At 40.8% G+C, this 19,835-nt stretch overlaps 1 protein-coding gene across 1 annotated transcript in view; it reads right to left on the reverse strand.

Annotated features, from left to right (window-relative positions):
- Window positions 1-252: 252 nt before the first annotated feature.
- The window catches only part of ptprsa (protein tyrosine phosphatase receptor type Sa), a 225,866-nt gene continuing 206,283 nt past the window's right edge, over window positions 253-19,835 (reverse strand). Inside the window, exons 29-36 of the mRNA XM_030082488.1 lie at window positions 18,866-19,020; window positions 17,408-17,693; window positions 9,104-9,282; window positions 8,565-8,691; window positions 8,305-8,430; window positions 4,862-5,016; window positions 1,477-1,612; window positions 253-846 (exon numbers count right to left, since the gene is read on the reverse strand). Of these exons, the coding sequence (XP_029938348.1) occupies window positions 778-846; window positions 1,477-1,612; window positions 4,862-5,016; window positions 8,305-8,430; window positions 8,565-8,691; window positions 9,104-9,282; window positions 17,408-17,693; window positions 18,866-19,020 (1,233 nt within the window). The 3' untranslated portion in view covers window positions 253-777. The remainder of the gene's footprint in view (window positions 847-1,476; window positions 1,613-4,861; window positions 5,017-8,304; window positions 8,431-8,564; window positions 8,692-9,103; window positions 9,283-17,407; window positions 17,694-18,865; window positions 19,021-19,835) is intronic.

The raw sequence follows: 19,835 nt of genomic DNA on the forward strand, positions 1-19,835 counted from the left end.
GTCTTTCAACTTTTACCGCTAAAAGCAGGCTGTTTTTCGATGTGTATCCTAAAGCTGTGTATTTTTGCTTTTTTTTCTCACGTAGGTTTTGCATTTCATTAGTGGTAAAACTCAATGTTTACTCCAAATATCAGTCTTCCTGTGTAATCATTTTTTTGTCTTGTTTTAGCTGAATGACCACTTGTCTTTACGGGGGCATCCAGAGGTTGATCATTTCTCAGGACACCCCTCTTATAGAAATATTTGAACCCCTTTTACACCCAGTCTTTACAAATACATAAAAGTCACCCAGTCTTGGCTACATCCGCCTGCTTTTCATTTATCTCTGCTTTCCTTTTCTTTCATTATCTGTGTCTTGTTACTGTTGTGTCACAAAGATATTTTTGAGAAGAGAAAAATGTCCACGAATGTTTACAATATCCTCCACATCGAAACACTTGAGGTAAGGTAAGCAGTCTGACAATTTGATCGATATCCGCCCCACAGCTTGAGCCGCAGCTTCTGGTTCCTCCCCTGCTGAGGATTTTCTTTTCTGTAAATGATGGGCAATTTTCTTCTTTGTGATTCATCTCGAAAGTCGAATTGGAATTATCCTTAACTGGTTGCTTTGGGTGTTATCTACTAAAAATCTATAGGATCCTGTTGTGTCTGAATTAGCAGTGTTGATGTGATCAGCTGCTGTCATCATTTCCAATTATAAAGTTTCTATGGCTCAGGAGACTGTTGAGGTCGGGGGGAAGGGGGGCAACAGGATTTTAGGGGTGAAGGGATGGCTTTTTACGTTGCATAGTGATCAAAGCTTCCTAAGTACTCCAGAGCAGCGTGGTAGCAGAATTGGTACTCATCCTGCAAAAAAAGAAAAAGAAAAAGGCACAAATATACCTGTATTAGTGAAGGAAAATGAAATTTACCAGATGGTTGCAGTTATAATATGTCTGTTTAATATATTCTGCAAGAGTGTGTGCGTGTGTATGTGGGTTTTCTATTGACCTTCGATTGAACACTTAGAAGTGATGCCAAATCTGTAAATATCCTTGAGTGCAGAATAAGTCCTCAAACATTTGACATTGTATTACAGCAAGGCAAAAGATGACAATTTCTTTGCAAAACATTTGTAGTAAAAACATAATTAGTGAATCATTGAAAAAAAAAAAAAAAATATATATATATATATATATATATATATAATATAATATATTTAAAAAAAAAAAAAAAAATATATATATATATATATATATATATATATATATATATATATATATATATATATATATATATATCAAGAAACGAATCAACAATCAGACCATACACCCCAAAACAACTGGAAAATTTAATGGGAGCATGAAAACATCTGATGAGGCAAATTTATGAATGATCTGGAAAAATCTACTTTATAGATACAGTACACTCAATGACAAATGTATAATGTATTCTAAATGTCTCTTGGGAATTGTGTGTGTGTGTATAATAACTTACTTCAGTTTGCACCATGGCTGGCCTCTGTGTCCGCAGCATCTTCACTGTCTGGAAGATATCAACCACGCCTTCATAGCGCATTCTCTCCAGGACGATGCTGAGGGTGATGAAGACTCCAGTCCGGCCCACACCAGCACTACAAACACACAGATACCAATCGCATTAATAATGACACTGAGACAATGTGTATTTTACCTTGTGTCTTATTGTGCACTTATTTTATAACATGAGTGCAAAAAACACCTTTAAAGTAACTGATATGAGACGTGTCAACCTGGAACAAGCTCCTACATCTTTTTTAAATATTACTTGCAACAAAGTTGCACACTGTGAACTTGGAACCCCGACAGTCAGAAATCCTGCAGGGTAACACAAGCCTAGCACAAAAGCAATTTTTATGTGAGAACCTTGTGAAAGCATTTACATGCATGTCCATTTTTTTTTGTCCAACGCAAAATGAGCCTCAAGGACACGGGCACACTCCAAATAACATACACACAAACAACCCAGCAAACATTTTCTGTCATTAAGACCCTCCTCCCATGTGTCAAAAAACTCAGCATGCTGCTGCTCTCCAGAAATACAGGCTGAGTCTTAACTCAGATCCTGAAATACTTGAGAGTTGGCTCTCTAAGCTGCTTTGCTGTGAAATGACTTCCACTTCACCAATGGAACAATAATTGATATGACAACAGATTTATTTGGGCTTCTTCCAGCCTCTGATGCTATTTTCTTGAATGAGAAGTGATGGTTGCTTGCAGACACATTTGGCTTGGAAGTGGCATGCAAGTATCCTGACAAGTGTGTGCGTGTGTGTGTGTGTGTGTGTGTGTGTGTGTGTGTGTGTGTGTGTGTGTGTGTGTGTGTGTGTCTGGTAGAGGACAAAGGTAAACTCAGGACAAAAATATAACTTGCATTATTTGATTAAAAGAATGATATCAAGCACGGCCATCTAACCACCTTAAATAATAATTACCCCAATGCCGTACTGAAACCCACCCAAAATCTCTTCCTGGGAGTCAGTCACAGCCTGACACATAGGCTCTTAAACTCACTCCTCTCTCTCTCTCTCTCTCTCTCTCTCTCTCTCTCTCTCTCTCTCTCTCTCTCTCTCTCTCTCTCTCTCTCTCTCTCTCTCCCTCTCTGTTCAGAAAGATACTGACTCTCTAAATCTGAAGGCTCGGGAAGCCACTGCAGACTGAGAGGATTTGGTGTCCCCATTCACAGGAAGTAATCAGGCAATTAATGACAAAAAGCATGTGGGTCTATTAGATAGAGGCTGAAAAAAAGAAGAGGAGGGAGAAGAAAAGAAAAGAGGGTTGGAGTGAAAGAAAAGAGGTCCTGGAGAATGGGTGGATGGGTAGACAGGCAACGAGAGAGAGAGGATTAAAAAAAAAATAGACGGGCAGATGACAGACAAGGAAGGGTGGCGCCAGAAGACAAAATAGTAAGAGGAATGGGAGGCATAAGCTTCTCCCTTGAAGGAGACAAAGCCTGATGGAGGAAGGATGGAAAAGGAGGGATGGGGAGGAGGTGTCTAAAGTACTGACAGATAAAGCAAGCAATCAACATCTACTCAAGAGAAATGTCTTTCCAAATGAGATATCTGCCTCCTGACACCTACCTGTAACCCGATTAACTGCACAAGACTCTAATGATTTGAGTGGTCATGTGACCCTTGCAGTTTGCATTAATAGTCTGAGGGCTCTTTCGCCCATTACTCTAGTCGTGCAAGAACCACACTTTCACTTTGAGGCAGCATTTTCTCTCTCTAATAATGACTTCATGGGAGGGCGGAATAAGTCAGTCTTATTGGAGCTTCCCTGACAGATATTACAACTCCCAGAAGGCCATTTGGTGGCTGGTGACATCATTGGTTTTTAATACTGGGGAGGTGATCGTCTTCTCCATGATGTCATGGCGCCTGAGCGCAAAAAAGGCACGTCCCGCTGTCCGAAGGTAATATATTGTCATGAGACGGCAAGGAAATTATCCATGTTGTTAAAGCTATCCATTCCAAAGGAACAGACGTATCTCTGGAGGCTTTTCAGGATGCAAATTAAAAACCACACTGAAGGAAATGGGCATTTTGATGAAACTTTGCCCCCCCCCCCCCCACCCTTGTTTGTCTAGGACAGCATACATAAACCAGAGCCCATCAACATGCTACAGAAAGTCACAACTCAGATGATTCCAGCACATGATAAATATGACCGATAAGAGGTCTTGGTGGTGACCACTCTTAAATATGACTTTCTATGAGCACCCATGATGCCAAGGTAATGATGAAAGTAACCTTGGAAGTTATATCTGAACTGATAAAAATGTATCACGACACAATCATAAAAACCAAAAAGAATGGCTGTATCATTTCATGTGTCTCCTTCTTGCAAATGCCAAGCCACATCTGAGCCTTATCAATTATGGAGGAGAAGGGCCTGTGGAGGTGCAGAGCTAGTGTACTGCAACAAAAAAAGAGGAGTGATCATATCTGAAGGTGCTATTAGACCTGCACCTCAGGAGAAACTGTGCTGCAAAACAATAACCACCTTAAGTGATTTTATCGTCTCTCTATTCTTGAAGCCTATATCTTTTAAGAAGCGAGGCAAGTCTTTGCTTCACTTGGCGAAAAACATATTACTGCAGTCTTGTCGGGTAAACCCAGAGGAAAATAAAGGATTTTTTTAATGTTATTTTTTTTAAGTATTTTATTTCTTAAAAGCATGTCATGTTTTGTGTCATCACGGATTAAAGATGAAAAGAGAAAGGGACTATCATTGCGTGGTCATATACCGTGACCAAGTAGTGAGGCAGTGCTGAGCATTAATGAATTCTTGTTTTTGCAAGGTTATGAAATATGTCAGTTTTATAAATTGCTTTTCTGAGATGTAGGATGCCCCCCAAAAACTGACAGGAGTGCAGTCACAGTGACTTTGACCTTTTATCATAAAAAATGAAAATATTAAGGTATGCAGTATTTAGTTATCACATTAAAAAAAAGTAGGACACACATAAGGTCGAAAAGACCTTTGTCTGTCAACATATCATTAGATACTGAGTGGGAGCTCTCTGGAGTATGTGAGGTGACACTATCCTGATTTTTGGTCGCTAAAAGCTGGACAACATAATTTTCAGGTGAGAGCAACGGTGTATCAAAATTGGGTAAATCTTCTCAACACATTGTTATGTTATTCTAACAGCAAGTGGGGATTTCTTTGTGTACTGTAACCTTACCTTTTGATCATATGAAATGAACAAAAAAAAGAAAAAACTTTTTTAGAAAATGTTTCAGCAACTGCAGATTTCTGATGGTACATTGCTGTTGATAAAATGACCCACTAAGAAAATACAGAACTAGAGACAACATGACATTCGGTGCTCTTACCTGCAATGAACAGAGATTGGTCCATCCTGTCCAAACTGCTCCTTTGTTTTATGCACCTGGCCTATGAAGTCGATAAATCCTTCCCCTGATTTGGGCACGCCTTGCTCAGGCCAGTCAGTAAACTGGAACTGCCTTACAGTTCTGGACTGGCCATCCTGCAAAAACAATGGAAAGCAAGTCCATAAGCATCTTAATGAGGTGTGAAAGCAGAGGATACACGAACAAAGGATGTATCTAACAGACCAGTGAGGAACTTTACGTCTGTGTGCATCACCTCTTTTGAATCTATTACTAATTTAATATCGATCCCTCTCTAAAAGGCAAAATCTGCAGATTCAATGACATACACAGTGTACAAGGACACAGCGTCCCCTTCTCTCTCCCCTTGTGTCTTTACCCCCAAGCCCAATGTTTCTCCGGTTGTGTTAGTGTGCATGTGTGTGTGTGTGTGTATGTGTGCGCGCGTGTGTCTCACAAGTAGGTCCCAGTTAAAGCTAATCAATAATGTATCTGCCATGACAAGCGTCTTCTCCCAGACACCATGTTGAATAGGATAATCCTGCAATCCGATCAATAAACCATCCTGATGGATGAGCAGAACGAGTGAGGTAAGAAGAAATGGTAAAGGACTAACGGAGCAGGAGGTGAAAATTGGAACCGCAAACCCTGGCACACTGACATGCACGTGAGAAAAAAAATGTCAATCTCAACAACTTAATCTCATATTGATTTATATAATCTTGTTTTGATGGGTGAGACAACTGTGAATGCTTCCTATGCAAACAAACACATTCAAATACATTTTTGTGGCATTGCACTAGGACAGGGGGAATGATATGCTTTATTTTGAGAGAGCTGATTATCCAGTCTGAGAACGCACAGTCAATACTTGTGTCCTTGCAAAAGAAAGTTCTCTTCAAATTGTCTTGGAGAGAGTAAGTTTCTCAAGAAAGTCAGCAGAGACAAGCATTTTTGCAGAGACAGGCTCCGCTTGATGCCACCAGTAATTAAGACAGCCAGGTGTTCATTTCTCCAGTTGTTTCTCACTTCCCTGCACAACAGACTTCAGCTTAGACATGACGTGTCATTCTCACACTTTCTCTTTCCGTTTGTTCACACTGCAAATGGTACAATTGGTTCAATACTCGCTTGGCATTTGGAGAAAACTGGAGTTATTTTTGTCTTTAGCAATAAGCTTGCAAATCACTTTGAAATGTAAAAATGTCTTATATGCAAGCAATGTATTAGGACAGAAATTAAATTTAAATTGACACATGTGTGAGGAAAGACATTAATAGTACAACAATAACAATAAATATGAAAGTTTTATGTCCTAAATGAGAAAAATCACTTTACCCACTACCTGAGGGTCTGAAATTATTGCTGGTAGCTGCCCTACATGTTCATTTATTCAGATTTTCCCTTCAGCTAACCATTCCCCTCTTCTGCTTGCAGGCTAAATGCAGATGGTGACTGTATGCGGAATGTACAGTGCATACAGATAGTTTATGTCAAAGGATATACATAATCTGTCTATTGAATCCTTGCGCCCGTTGTCTCATGTGCCAATGTGTGATGTGATGTGATAGCTGTGGAAATGCTTCGACATGGCAGCCAAGATGTAATCATGTACATTTATTGTACTTGACAAATACAGCGATCTGGGTTTTAATAAGTTAAGCTCCATATACCTATTCTCTTTGTGAAACATCTCGTGTCTCTTTCCCTGTTTTATGACGCATTGCATGTTTTCTTTCTTTCCTTGCCTTTGTTTTCCATCTCAAAAACATTTAGCCTCAGCAGGGGGATTAAAAATGAAAGAGGGGCAAAGACAACAACACAATAAACCAAGCACGCCAAAGAAAGAGAGGAGAAAAAAAAAAGAGGAAAATTTAACACACAACCTGAGGGCCCACGCGGCGTGTCAAATTGTGTGATTAAATACGTGACTGGCTCACAAGATGTGAGTGTTGAGGCGTGGAGTCTATGCTATTACTGCACAGAGGCATGCGACATACACGTGAACACACTCAACTACACACTTCCACTCAAACAAAAAAAAAAAAAAAAGAAAATGTACACTGATTATCTAGAATGTGGGGTGGAATTTAGTTTACCAACACACTGAGATGCATATACAATCACTAGCAGAGGCCTCAAGCCTACAGACGTACACACAAATACACTACACACGAACCCACAACAGATCATATCACTCTCCATGGCTCCGCTTTATTTTCTTAACTGCAATGATAAGCCTTGGCTGTCTGTTTGCTACCATTGTGCGCTCTTTGATGGATCCCTGTTGAGAGTCTTCTGAAAGAAACCAGCACTAACCGCCATGTGCAATGGACTGATTACATGCAGACATATTAGTACACACGTGTCAAAATATGTCTGTGGATTTTTATTTGTCCTTTTGTTTTAACAATTTTAACATACAAACGTAGACAAGGCAAGCATATGCCTATATTTGTGGTGAGAAAAGCAAATCAGCATGCATTAAGGTGCATGGTCAGAGCTGAACTCATGAACCTGTGTCCATGTTGTGCTTTGCACATTGTTTTGTACTTGTTAGGAAATAATGTAAAAGCTGAAGCGGAATTTCATTCAGATTTCTTTCCTCAGTGGATGGTATGTCTGTTTGTGTCTCAGCATATGTGCATTAAATTTTTTTGAAAATACCAATTACATGGCTGCTAACTAGCTGCCATACCACTGCGGAAACCATGGGATACAGCAACCACTTCGGTAAAGACAGAGGGAGCATTTTCATTCCTCCTGCTGGATTTCTGCTGTTGCAGCTTCAAAACCGTCAAACTTAATTGGACCAAAAAGGAATCTTGAGGTAAAGAGACTAACTTTAGCAATGTGGGCTTTGAGCAGTTCAGGGAAAGAAAAGTTAGTCTGGTCATGAACTCTCATTAATGAGGTCATTGTGGGCTTTAGTGAAAATCCATCTTATCACTATTTAAACCTTTTTTTTAGATTTTTTAACAAAATATATGATTAATGTACAGTATTTGTGGACAGCTTTTGTTCAAATCCAACAAAGAAGGACACTCTTGATTCCAAGAAACTGTTTCTGGCAGCCTCATATAAAACATTATTTTGAAGTTAAAACTGTTAACAGCCTATTAATATGGATGTTTGAAATGTTTGAAAATTTTACAAGCGCATCAACAACAAGAGCAACAACAACAAAACAGTCAAAAACACATCACCAAGACACTTAAAATACAGGTCGGATGAATGTATCATAATGTTGCAATAAAAAGTGATCACTGTAAATCCTAACATAAAGCATATAGGGATGTGATGCACAGATGGATAATGAACTAATGTTATTTTGGTATTTTTTTTCCCCACCTCCAAAATAATATCTTGTGCTTTCATAATTCATATCCAACCCATCCCATCAAAGACTTGACAGTATTGCTTACCCTGGCATCTGTGACCTTGAACTCTCGCAGGATGTACTGGGGCATGTTGTACTCTGCCATGGGATCCACCACAAAGTATTGATATCTGGCAGAACGCTCTGCTGGCCAGTACTGGTGACACTTTTCCTATTTAGCAAAAAGGACAAATAATTTATTTCAAAGATATTATTATTATTATTGATTTATTTAGTTATTCATTTTTTGCATAATTTTAGTCTCCAACAACAAACATTTCAAAGTAATGTGAATTAAAGTCTTACCCGGCCCATTTCTCTAAGTTTGGTCAACATGACAACAATAGTTGAGTTGTTCTCCCAGAGCATTCTCCAGAAGTCTTCTGTTGTCTCTGCCAGAGGTCCTTGTGTGGCAATGTAGGCCTTCTGTTGCCTGCAATAGAATCAGTCATGTTTGGCTTGGATAATGATTTTGTTTAAATATCACTCATGAAAAGCATGGCTAAAAGTCTTCACAGCACATATTTATTGGTGATCTGTAATGCATTATTGTAAAATATCGGACCATTGCTATCACTGAGTGGTGCACACTTGTGGATTGCAAAGAGTAAATGATATGGGATGAAATAAGTGAGTTCTTTAATTATTAACCTGGCTGCTACATTAGTATACTGATCAGTCATAACATTGTAGCCAAACGCCTAATATTGTTTTGGTTATAGTCAAAACAGCCCAGATGATTATCTGTGATTATAAGAAGAAAAAAAAATAAATAAAAAATTGTAGTTACACACATTTGCACACTTCATACTAGCATTCTTCCTGCTTTGTCAGGCGAAACCTACCTGTACCCATCAATGAAGCTGGCATTGATGTAATCAGACCCTTCCAGGCCTCTAATTGGCTGCAAGCAGACACGTGTGGTCTCGTACGGCATGATGTTGACCAGTCGGTTCTTGAACTTGTTGCAGGGAAGGTTGGCACTGATGAAACGTGATGTATGAGCTTTGGAGTTGGCCAAGCGCTGATAAAGAAGAATTGAAGGATCAGATTAATACACCAATGAATGGACAGCATAGAGAGAGAGAGAAAAAAAATGTTCATCATAATGCATGGATTGAATTATATGCAATTGAAGAGATAAGATTAAAAGAAAATGGAAAGTAATGTTAGATGAAGTGAGAAAAGCTAAGGGAGTTTCAAAAGGAGAGAGGTGTGTGAGATGAAATATGCTGGAAAGAGGACAGGATATGATAATAAAAGGGGATGGAAGGGAAGACAGGTGTGAGATGGCTGGAAAGTGGGGCCCGTTAGTAGCAAAGTAATAAAGAAAATCCAGTAAGAACGTTTCATCAACATTTTAACAAAAAAGACAAAGCTTCAAAGGGACATTGTTTATCATAAAAACGCATTTATTGGGAAGAAATTCAAAAATTTCATCCCCATTTTCAACTTGTGAGGTCCTGCAGGGTCGGATGCAGTGAAAAATATGCCTCATGCTCAGACTAACAAGCCTCTGGATCAAGTCTGTATGAAAAAGAAAACTCGTCCAAAAGTGGGTCACTAGCGCCTTTGATAAACGCAGTGTGGTATGTGTGCATGAAACACAGACTCACACAGGGATTTTCAGACATACAGACAAACGGACACAGGCACACAACACAGAGCATAATGATCAAAATGAAATGGTGCACTGCTACCTCATCATCACCACAAGGACCTGAGTGGGAGTTTGCGGGTCACCAAGTCCTATGATCACCTCTTTTTGGCTTCAACGTCTCAACAAAGGATGTCTGTGTGTTTGGGTGGGTGCGCCAGCTTGTTAGCTGGCAAATAGAAGCCACCTTCCTTAGATTGTTTAGGATTTCTCTCAGACAGAAAAAAATGGTCTTAAAAAACCTGCACAAGAACCTGAGGAGGTGAAAGAGGCAATAGGTGCTGCTGACCCTCATCAAAAAATAGGCAGGAATGCAGATTAATTTTTCATTCAGTGGGTGTCCAAATATAAAAAGTCAAATTGTTCAACTTAAATTGGAGAGTAACTTTTCATTTCCGCTTCCCATCAGAGTATTCTACTGTGTTTCTCTCCAACTCTCCCCTGCAGCACAAGTACATCTGTGTCTGTGACCACTTGGAGCTTGTCCAGTGTTTTTTTCCCTCCTCCCTTGGTACTGTTCTCCTTTGATCTGTGTTTCACAAAGGCACCTGGAAAGGCTTGAGGTGGCCTGGCATGGCTAAAGAGGCCCTCCGTTACACCAACAAACACCAAAGAGAGAGCAGGGAACTAAGCCAAACCTGGCAACCTGTCATTCAACAATGCAGAGATGTGCCTCATGTACCACTAGTCATGACTGCCAGCCTCATCCCATTTATAGCATAACTCATCCGGTCACTGGGATGATGTATTACAAAATTTGGGCACATCAAACCAAAATAGGTATCGTCACATTATGTATACTGGGAAGTGTGGTTTGCAGAAGCAGTTGTCTCGAGAACAAAAACACAGCAGTATCACAGTGAACTTGTTTTCTTCTACCACAAACACTTTGTTAAACATGATGCAATGATACATCCATTTTCTGATGTAAGCTGTCTTCAGAGTGCATTAGCCTTAAAGTATGGGTTCAATATTAGGTCATAAATGTTTTGCATCTGTAAATGCAATTTTCTACACGTTCACATTTTTTTTTTCTCCGCGGGATGCAGAATTTGATTTAGAAATACAAACTCTGAAATTATGCGCAAATATTCATGTACAGATGCAACATATTTGTAACCTACTATTGAGCCAATACTGCAGTTCTAACAACATAGTAAAGTTAAAGCTCATTTTGAATTTAGGACACTGTTCAAACCCCTGGAGGTTGCCCTCTGTATCCTTGTTGGCTCCCTGTGGGGGTTTTGATCCCTTTATTCGACTCTCAGTCCCTGGAGGAACTTTGTCGCCTTCAGTCCTCAAATGAGCTTTAGTGTTATCACCCTTTTGGGCGACTCTGTTTACTCCCCCTGTTCCTGGGCATGCCGAGTGGCCACATCAGCTTACCCTGATTGTAGGCCACCCACTTGACCTGCCCTAACTGAACAGGACATGGACCTGTCGTTCCATTTGACCTTGACCATTTGCTCTGCTCCCGTGTTGCCCTCCAGATCTGCCCTGTTTGCTCACTGTTCCTGAGATGCCACCCAAAGGCCATTTTCTTTGCTTTTGGAGGGGCTTTGTTGCCTTTGCCGTGCTCCCAGCCCCCCAAGGGGCTTCATTATGATTGCCCAAGTCACTGTCTCGAGTCCGCATCAACTTGCCATGGCCCCTGCTCACCATCTTCCTGAGCTGTCCCACCAAACAGCCCTGCTTCCTTGGCCCATGGAGGGCTTTTGTTGCCTTTACTCCCTTTTCATCACCCTGCAGGGAGTTCATACTCATTGCCCGCTCACGTTTTTATTGGGCCACCCTCCCAAGTGGCCCATTCCACTTGCCCTCTTTCAAAGTCGACCCCTCCAAATGATCCTGTTATCAAAACATGTTTCCAGGGTCACACTCCTTAGCTGTTCTGTCTGCTCACCCTGATTCTGGACTGCTCCCCCGAGCAGCCCAGTGTGCTCTGCCCTCAGACAGGCCCTTGGTGCTCATCATCCGCAGAGACCTTGTCACAATTTGAGCCACTGTCCCGAGTGGCTACATCTGCTCGCCCTGTTCCTGAGGCACCTTCCCAAGTGGCCCTATTGACCATGCCCTGTTCAGGGTAGGCTCTCCCAGACGCTTTCTTGTATGGTCCCGTCCGATCGCCCTATTTCTGAGCCACCTTCCCAAGTGGCCCTATTGACCATGCCCTGTTCAGGGTAGGCACTCCCAGCCGCTCTCTTATATGGTCCCGTCCGCTCGCCCTGTTCCTTGGGCTGCTCTTCCATGTGGCCGTTTCTGCATGCCTTGCTTCTTGGCCTCATGCACGAGCTGTCATGTTTGTACGCCCTTTTTTCTGGGTCGCCCATCCGAGCTGTCTTGTTTGCTCACACTGTTCCCAGGCTGCACACCTTGAGCTGCCCTGATCGCCCCATCCCCAGAGGCGGTTTGTCACATTCGCCCACCTTTTAAGCCCCAAGAGGGGCTTCATCATCATTGTTAGGGTCAACATCCTAAGCGGCTCCATCTGCACAGTTTCCAAGGATGCCTTTCCAAGGACTAATGAGATTACTTGGGCTTTGTTCAACGTGCTAGCTCAATGTGAACTTTTCACATCAACATCTGAAATCCATACCACAGTAACTGTTATGGCCCTGGTGCTTTGGTTCATGTTCTGCCTTGTTATTGCTTAACTCCGTGCGTGTGCATATAAGTGCTGCCCTAAAATTTGTGGGTTGATCCTTGTTCCTGATGTCCGATTATCTGACCATTAACACCAGCCTATTATCCTGGCCTGTGTATGCTTGCCTCTTGTACCACTTTGCATTTTTAGTTCTCCATTGTGGAAATGTTTAAGCACTATTTTTTGTTCCAAATGTTCAATTCTCCAATAAATTCTCTAATTGTTGTATTTAACAACTTTACTCAAAAATGTCCTTGGTTCTGTACATTGCATTCTTTTTCCACATATCAGAACCAGAACAAAACAACAAAATGGACAAAGCAGATATTAGTCCAGGGCTAATCAATTTGAGAGCCGACGTTTTGCATGCTTTAGGTCTCTCCCAGTTGCTGCACACCTGAATGCAGTAAGGAGTTGTTATTGGGCTTTTTGTTTTAGAAGCTTGGTGATGTAATAAACATCAGATTGAGGTGTGCTGAAGCAGGGAGACATTTAAAGCATGCAGGACATCGGCCCTTAAGGCCTAGAGTTAGGTAGCATGACTTAGTCTGTTGACGAGCACCAGGAGGTAAAGCTTGTGTTTGTGTCCCTTCAGTGAAGAACTGCAATAAACTGTGAACCTGGAACAGAGGGTGTAACAAACTATATGGGACTAGGTTCCCAGAGGACTCTTCTCTTCCTGCTCAAAAGCTCATCCGAAAGGCTGCGAATGGGCCCCCAAACGGGGTTCGTCACCACTGCAATCCTGCTCGGCTCCCTGAGGAGCTTTGTTGCCTTCAACCCGCTGCTTGACCCCCGGAGGGGTTTTATCCTCTTTGGCCCTCCGTGTGGCCCCCGGAGGGGCTTCGTCACCTTCACCATACCTTCTCTGCCCCCTAAGGGTCTTTCTTGCATTCAACCTCGTTCTTGGCCCCCGGAGGGGCTTGGTCACTTTCACCCCCGTGCTTAGCCCCCGGAGAGGCATTGTCATGATTGCCCAGTCTGCCATTCCACGTGGCCCTGCTTGCTTGCATTGCTCCTTGGCTGCCCCCTCGAGCAGCTTCATTCACTCGCCCTGTTTCCAGTCTGCTCACCTGAGCAGCCCTGTCTGTTTGCACTGTTCCCAGGTCGCCCATCCGAGAGGACTCATCACATCGCCCTGTTCCTGAGCCACCTCCACAAGTGACCCTCTCCGATCGCCCTCTCCGTGAGCCATCCTCCCATGTGGCCCAATCTGCTTTGGCCCACTGAGAATCTTTGGACTTCATTTGGTATGGACTTTTTTCCTCTCCAGACTTGCTCCATACCAAATCAGATATTGTCAATGTGAACTTTCCACATTGGTTTCAATTGTACCAATGTTGTCAATTCCGAGGCCATCATCCAAGCAACCCGATTTGCTTCCACCGTTTCTGGGCGGCCCCTAGAGCCACCTTGCTTGCACGCCCTGTTTTCAATCTGCCCACCTGAGTAGTCCTGTGTACTCATGCTATTCCCAGACCACTCTTCCAAGTGGCCTCATCGGCTTGCTCAATCTCTATGCTGGTCACACAAATTGTCCCATCTACATTGCCCTGTTGAGACTCTTTGGACCTTGATTGATGTGAGCTTTTTTTTTTTTTTAATTTCCAACTTTTCCCCCACACACCACTTTGTACCAATGTTGTCAATAATAATAATGACACCCCCCCCCCCCCCCCCCCCAAAACAAAACCCAACAAACAAACAAACCAACCAACCTACCCAGAAATATAAAATATTAGCACAAAAACACAAATTCTCATTCTAACGCAATCATTCAACACCAAAAATGTTTACATCTATTCCAAACTACATCATGATTTTTGGTTTCTGTGTTCTGTAATTTATTGACCATGTTTGGACTGTTTATGAAGAGGCTTCAGGGTCTTTCTTTTTGATTGGTACCATCTTTATATCCAATCAATTCAAATAATTTTTCAATCCAATAAAAATAGGATGAGAACTGTGATCAGTATCTTGAAAACAGATCAATGGGACAATGGAGAAACACTGAAACACTTTCCTGTGTTCATGTTGTATTTCATGAACTGGTTGATGCTGAATGCTTTCTAAAAATGATAATATATATCTGAACATGACTGTTCAGGAAACAAGCTCACATGTAATAAGGTGTTTGATATTTTCCAGATTTTTCTCTGCTATCCCTCCTGTATTCAACTCCTGTAAGTCCCACCAGACACAGCTTAAATCTGTACAATGCTGTGTCCCACCTGGGAGTTTACAATGCCCTCCCACCTTTCCCTGTTATGTAGTATTCTGTCCAATCGTTTCCTTCGTGCCAAGTTAGCATACAGTCATCCCTTTATTCATTAGCCAAAAGTCCCTCCCCTCACTTGCCCTGCCATCCACTTCCATTTGTCATCATCAAGTATTAATTACTTAGCTCACCCATCCTTATTCATGCACACAAACCTCCCTCCTCCATCCTGACGGTAGCGTGGACGTTATTAATCCCAGTACGGCTCTTGACGCCAACTCAGCATTATCCCTGTTACAGATGGCGATGAAGATTCCATCACAGTTGAGCGCCAGTGAGTTAAGAAAAAAAAAAAGGTCGGAACACACCGGCACTATTATTGTTTCTTGGCAGGGGGGCTGTGTTGATGAATGACAATGGGAAGATGACGGATGATTTGAGAGTGAGACTGTGTGCAATTCAAGGTCAGCAGAAACTGACTGGAGTAAGGAAGAAGAGGTGAGTTTATATGCTGATGATTGTTAAAGATTTCTGCTTGAGATCTATGTAAGTTTACACTGTGTCTATCCTCGCAGACTGCTTTGTCATGAATTTAGTAATGAAAGCATAAGCTCTTTCTGCCTTGAACTTAAAACTCAAATCCACACTGCCTTCAGCCAGAAATCCTCCAATGTGCCTCCTAGATTAAACCCAATTTCTTTGCTTGAGCATATTATTTTAAATCCTCAAATGAAACAAAAGAAGCTCTGGCCCTCAGTTCTTGAAGTCTTCAAGATTTCCATTTCCTAGCTCTGAAAAAAGCATACAATAATCCACAGTGTGTATCTATGTAATTAAAATATTGAAGTGAGGCTCAATAAAGGAAGGGAGATTTGCTTTCTAGTCCATCTGGGATCCCATTACCTGGACAGCATCTTTCAACTGCCAAATAGCTACCATGTAAATGAGGCAGGCTTAATTTATTCCTATTTCCCTTTGGCTGAATGGTATTACATCTTTAAGCAAAACACCCTTACGTCAAACGCTGAACTCTGTAAGCTTACACCATGCTCATTCAGTCTTGCCATTATGTCTTTATGAGCAACACACTGAAAGAGACTCCCCACCTACCTTTTGTCTGATGCCACATTCACATTTACCTGACATACTGAGCAAGGATTCACTGCAAACTGCATCTACTCTCAGCTTAAATGTTGTTTTCTCAGTCTGCGATATAACCATCCATTCTATATCCTCCTCTTTTTCTTAATCTAATTTTACAGTTGCTAGCAAGCAGCTGGCTCATAACCACTTTTTTTTCTTAAACACCAAAATGTGAACAACACAAAACATATATACCAACTAATATTTTGGCACACAGCAAAAAAAAAAAAGAAAAAAAAAAGAAAAAAAAAAGATGACGAACAAATATGTTAGAAGGGGAACATAGATTTGCATAGAAAGTAGTAAGAAAAGAGAGGTTACTGCAAGGCTCATTTACAAAAGCTTACACTGGGTTAAAATAAAGTGACAGAACAAAAGATAACATAGGATAGAAGATGGATGGGTGGATGGATAGATGTTCATTATACCTTTATGAGAAGAAATGAGAAGAACTTAATGGAACCTTAACATTTAAATTAGGAATGTTAAACATAAGCCCCAAAAGCCAAAATGGCCGGCAGAAAGATTCAGTCCAGCCTGCATTTACTAGTCTGATGACTTTGCAACACATTCACTGCGGTTTCTGAAAATGTCAGTGCTATTCCAAATTGGTGTCTCAATTTTTGGTGAGAGGAAATGAAATCAAGCAGTGGAGCAATTCAGTAAAATGACAGCAGAATAGCCTGTAAATACTGTAGACTCCAAAGATTGTCCTTTGTTTAGGTGCAAAAAGTACAATTACATTTTGAAAATGTAAAAATGTAAAAAAAATGAAACGAAACAAAAAAAATTATGTCTATTATGAATTATCCAAAAGTTTTAAAGACTAAGCAAGGCGAGATTCTATCAGTTTTCTGAATAGATTTTGCAGATTTATGGTATGGCTTGATTGTCAGTGCTACTTCATCAACACATATAAAGCTACTGTTCACTGTTGTATCTCCAGTGTCTCAAATATGAGAACTGTTGATGTCTGCTATTCAGTTTCAGGTCCCAAAGCTTCCTGATGACCACTAATGAGTCAATTAATATTTTAATGCAACAGTGAAGACAATTTTGGACAAGTTGGAAGAGAATCTAAAGAACAAAGCCAAGCCATGTTGTGGAAAAATTAAGTGCAGAAAAAAAAAGGATATTTTTATACTTCTTTGCACTAAAACAGAGAAAAATGTGTTTTTCATTTGTGCTATTATGCTATCATTTGACTGCTCTGGCCCAACTGAGAACAAACAAAGCTGCATGGTAAACCTAGCCCTTTTACCTGGAAACTAAAAGACTGAGACAAAAAACAAGCAGTTTGTGCCATAATTTTCATGACAGATTACAGCAGTAGTTAAAGTTCATCTGCAGCAGCTGCTAATATGCAGTCTTCAGCTTTCAATACTGATAAAAAGAGACAGAGCATAAACACAGTGTAAAACAAACCCCCTAAAAAATGTGGGTTCTTAAAAATGACCATGAGGTTATTGACCTGACATTTCTTGTACCTTAAACTCAAGCTCCATCCCAGTGACATGCTCGCCACTTTCAACCTGGGCCAGCTTCTGGATGTAGGAATACAGGCTCCGGGCTGCCACCTCAGTGTTTCCGCAGGCGACCGCCTCCAGCAGAGCATCATGAATGAAGCTGTACTGGTCCTCCGTCTGCACCATGTAGTTCCTCTGTGAGCGCATCAGCGTCACATGACCGTAAATATCAACTGTCTTCTCGTGCTTGATACGCTCAAGCATGGCATCGATGACAATGAAGCAGCCTGTCCGACCAACACCCGCACTGAGGGAGGAAAAAAAAAAGAGAAATAAAAAGGAAAGAGTTTAAGGACTGCAAATTGTATACAGGTCAATTTCTACAGTGTTATTTAAAAAACAACTTATTTTTTCCAGACATCTTGAGTCATCATTCACAAGATATCCACACATTTTTTTCCCCCTTTTTTGGGGGTTGTTTTTGTTTTTGTTTTTTGTTTTTTGTTTTTTTTTTTTGAGGGAGACATGGTTTGAATATTTGAGTGGGAAATTAAACTTGAGAAAAAAAAAAGATACAGCATGTGAATACAGAAACAATGCAAAATGACAAATACAAAAACACATGGACAGTGATGGAGGCTCATTGAAGCACGCTGTCAAATTTCACTTTTATTGTGTAGTGCTTTGGACTCACTGAAGTCTTCTTATCTTGACAAAAAGGAAGGTTTCAATTTGAATAAGCCATTTGAGAAATATCTCTTGTAAAAAGGAGAGGAGCTAAGGAGTGAAAAGGGAGAGGCAGAAAAGATGGGAAGGGATTACTGTGAGGCTTTTGACAGAAAGAAGAAGAAAAAGGTGTAGAAAATGACAGCGGAGAAAAAAGGATGCCATATAGAGGAGGATGATGTGACCAATGGTGAAAAGAAAAGACAGAGGTCGCATCAGAAAGAGTGCATGTGTTATGTAATGTATAATAAAAAATACACACGGGGAGCTCCTTTTTCATTCTGTTTGTTCATGGATACATATTAATGCAATATAATGGCGGAATAAAAGAAACAGGAACCCATGTGTCGTTCCATGTGATGGGTTGGAAAAAAACTGTAACAGTGAGTTCGACCAACCGCTGTATTTTCTTAAAAAAAATATTTTACTTAACTTTTACGCAACAATGATTATAGTTATAGTAAGTTTTAATAACAGAGCACACACACACACACACACTCACACACACACACACACACACACACACACACACACACACACACACACACATTGTCAAATATACACCAATATGACATCACAATCGTGCAACAAACAATGCTGAAGTTTAAGGTGGTTGCTTCTTCATTGGTTTGTTTCTTTCTTAAAAGATTGTGCCATGCTGCCTTGGTTCATTGAAAAGCTTTTGTGAAATCTCAACAAGACTTACCTGGATAGATAAAAGGCTTAATAAAAATACAGAAGAATCAATCTGACCTGCAGTGAGCAATAATGGGGCCAGCATCAGGTGGGTTGCAAGTCTTCACCCTACGAAGGAAGGCCAGGAAAGGGGTCGGGTACTCTGGTACTCCGTGGTCAGGCCAAGCAGTGAACTGGAACTGACGAACCTCCCGCTTCTCACTTGAGCCATTCTGCAGGGAAAATGGAGAAACACATTTGGATTAAATATAATGCTGAAATGAAAGTTTTCAGAAAACGATATCCAGTTTAGAGCTGAGTTAACCTGAAGTATTGCATAGTTAATGTTTCAATTGATTTTACAGTTGAAAACATTCTAAGACCGTTTTCGTTGAGACTTTTCTGATTTCATGAACTAAAAACTGTCAATTTAAAAAAAAAATTCAATTACCATGTACTAGAATTGTCAGACCCCAATGCAAGTTTTATAATTGTAGAGTAGAAAAAAACCCCACTCAGTCCTAATCTATCTTAAATGGAGACATAATATACTCACTGTGAAAAGAAAAAGAAAAAGATTTGACACTGACCATTGTGACAGTGCTCTCTGAAGTAAAAATGGTTTAGACAGGTACTTCTGAAAGGACTAGATTTATGATCTGAAATAGATCTTTGGTGCAGTGTTGCTTCTCAGGTTATACTTTGCCTTTTGGCAATACGTTAAAACAGAGCCTGCTGATCAGTCAGACTCAGCGGCAGTAAAGCACGCTCAATGTCAAGCTTATATCCTCATCTTAATAATGTTTCTACTGAGAGCACTTGAGACATCTACATATGCATGCAGCAAACACTCACATTACACCATATCTGTCTGTTAGTCTGTGTTTTAAACTCAAATCTTCCTGCATTTTTCCTGCACTTTGAAGAAGCAATAGAGAGAGAGAGAGAAAGAGAGAGAGAGAGAGAGAGCCTTGCATCTTTTTGTCCTCCTCTCTTTCCTCTCTGTAGACCCTCTAATGGAGGTGCTGTTTGCATTTCAGTGCAGTGT

The sequence above is a fragment of the Salarias fasciatus genome, chromosome 23 (assembly GCF_902148845.1).
Source record: "Salarias fasciatus chromosome 23, fSalaFa1.1, whole genome shotgun sequence".
In the NCBI taxonomy this organism is placed as follows: Eukaryota; Metazoa; Chordata; class Actinopteri; order Blenniiformes; family Blenniidae; genus Salarias; species Salarias fasciatus.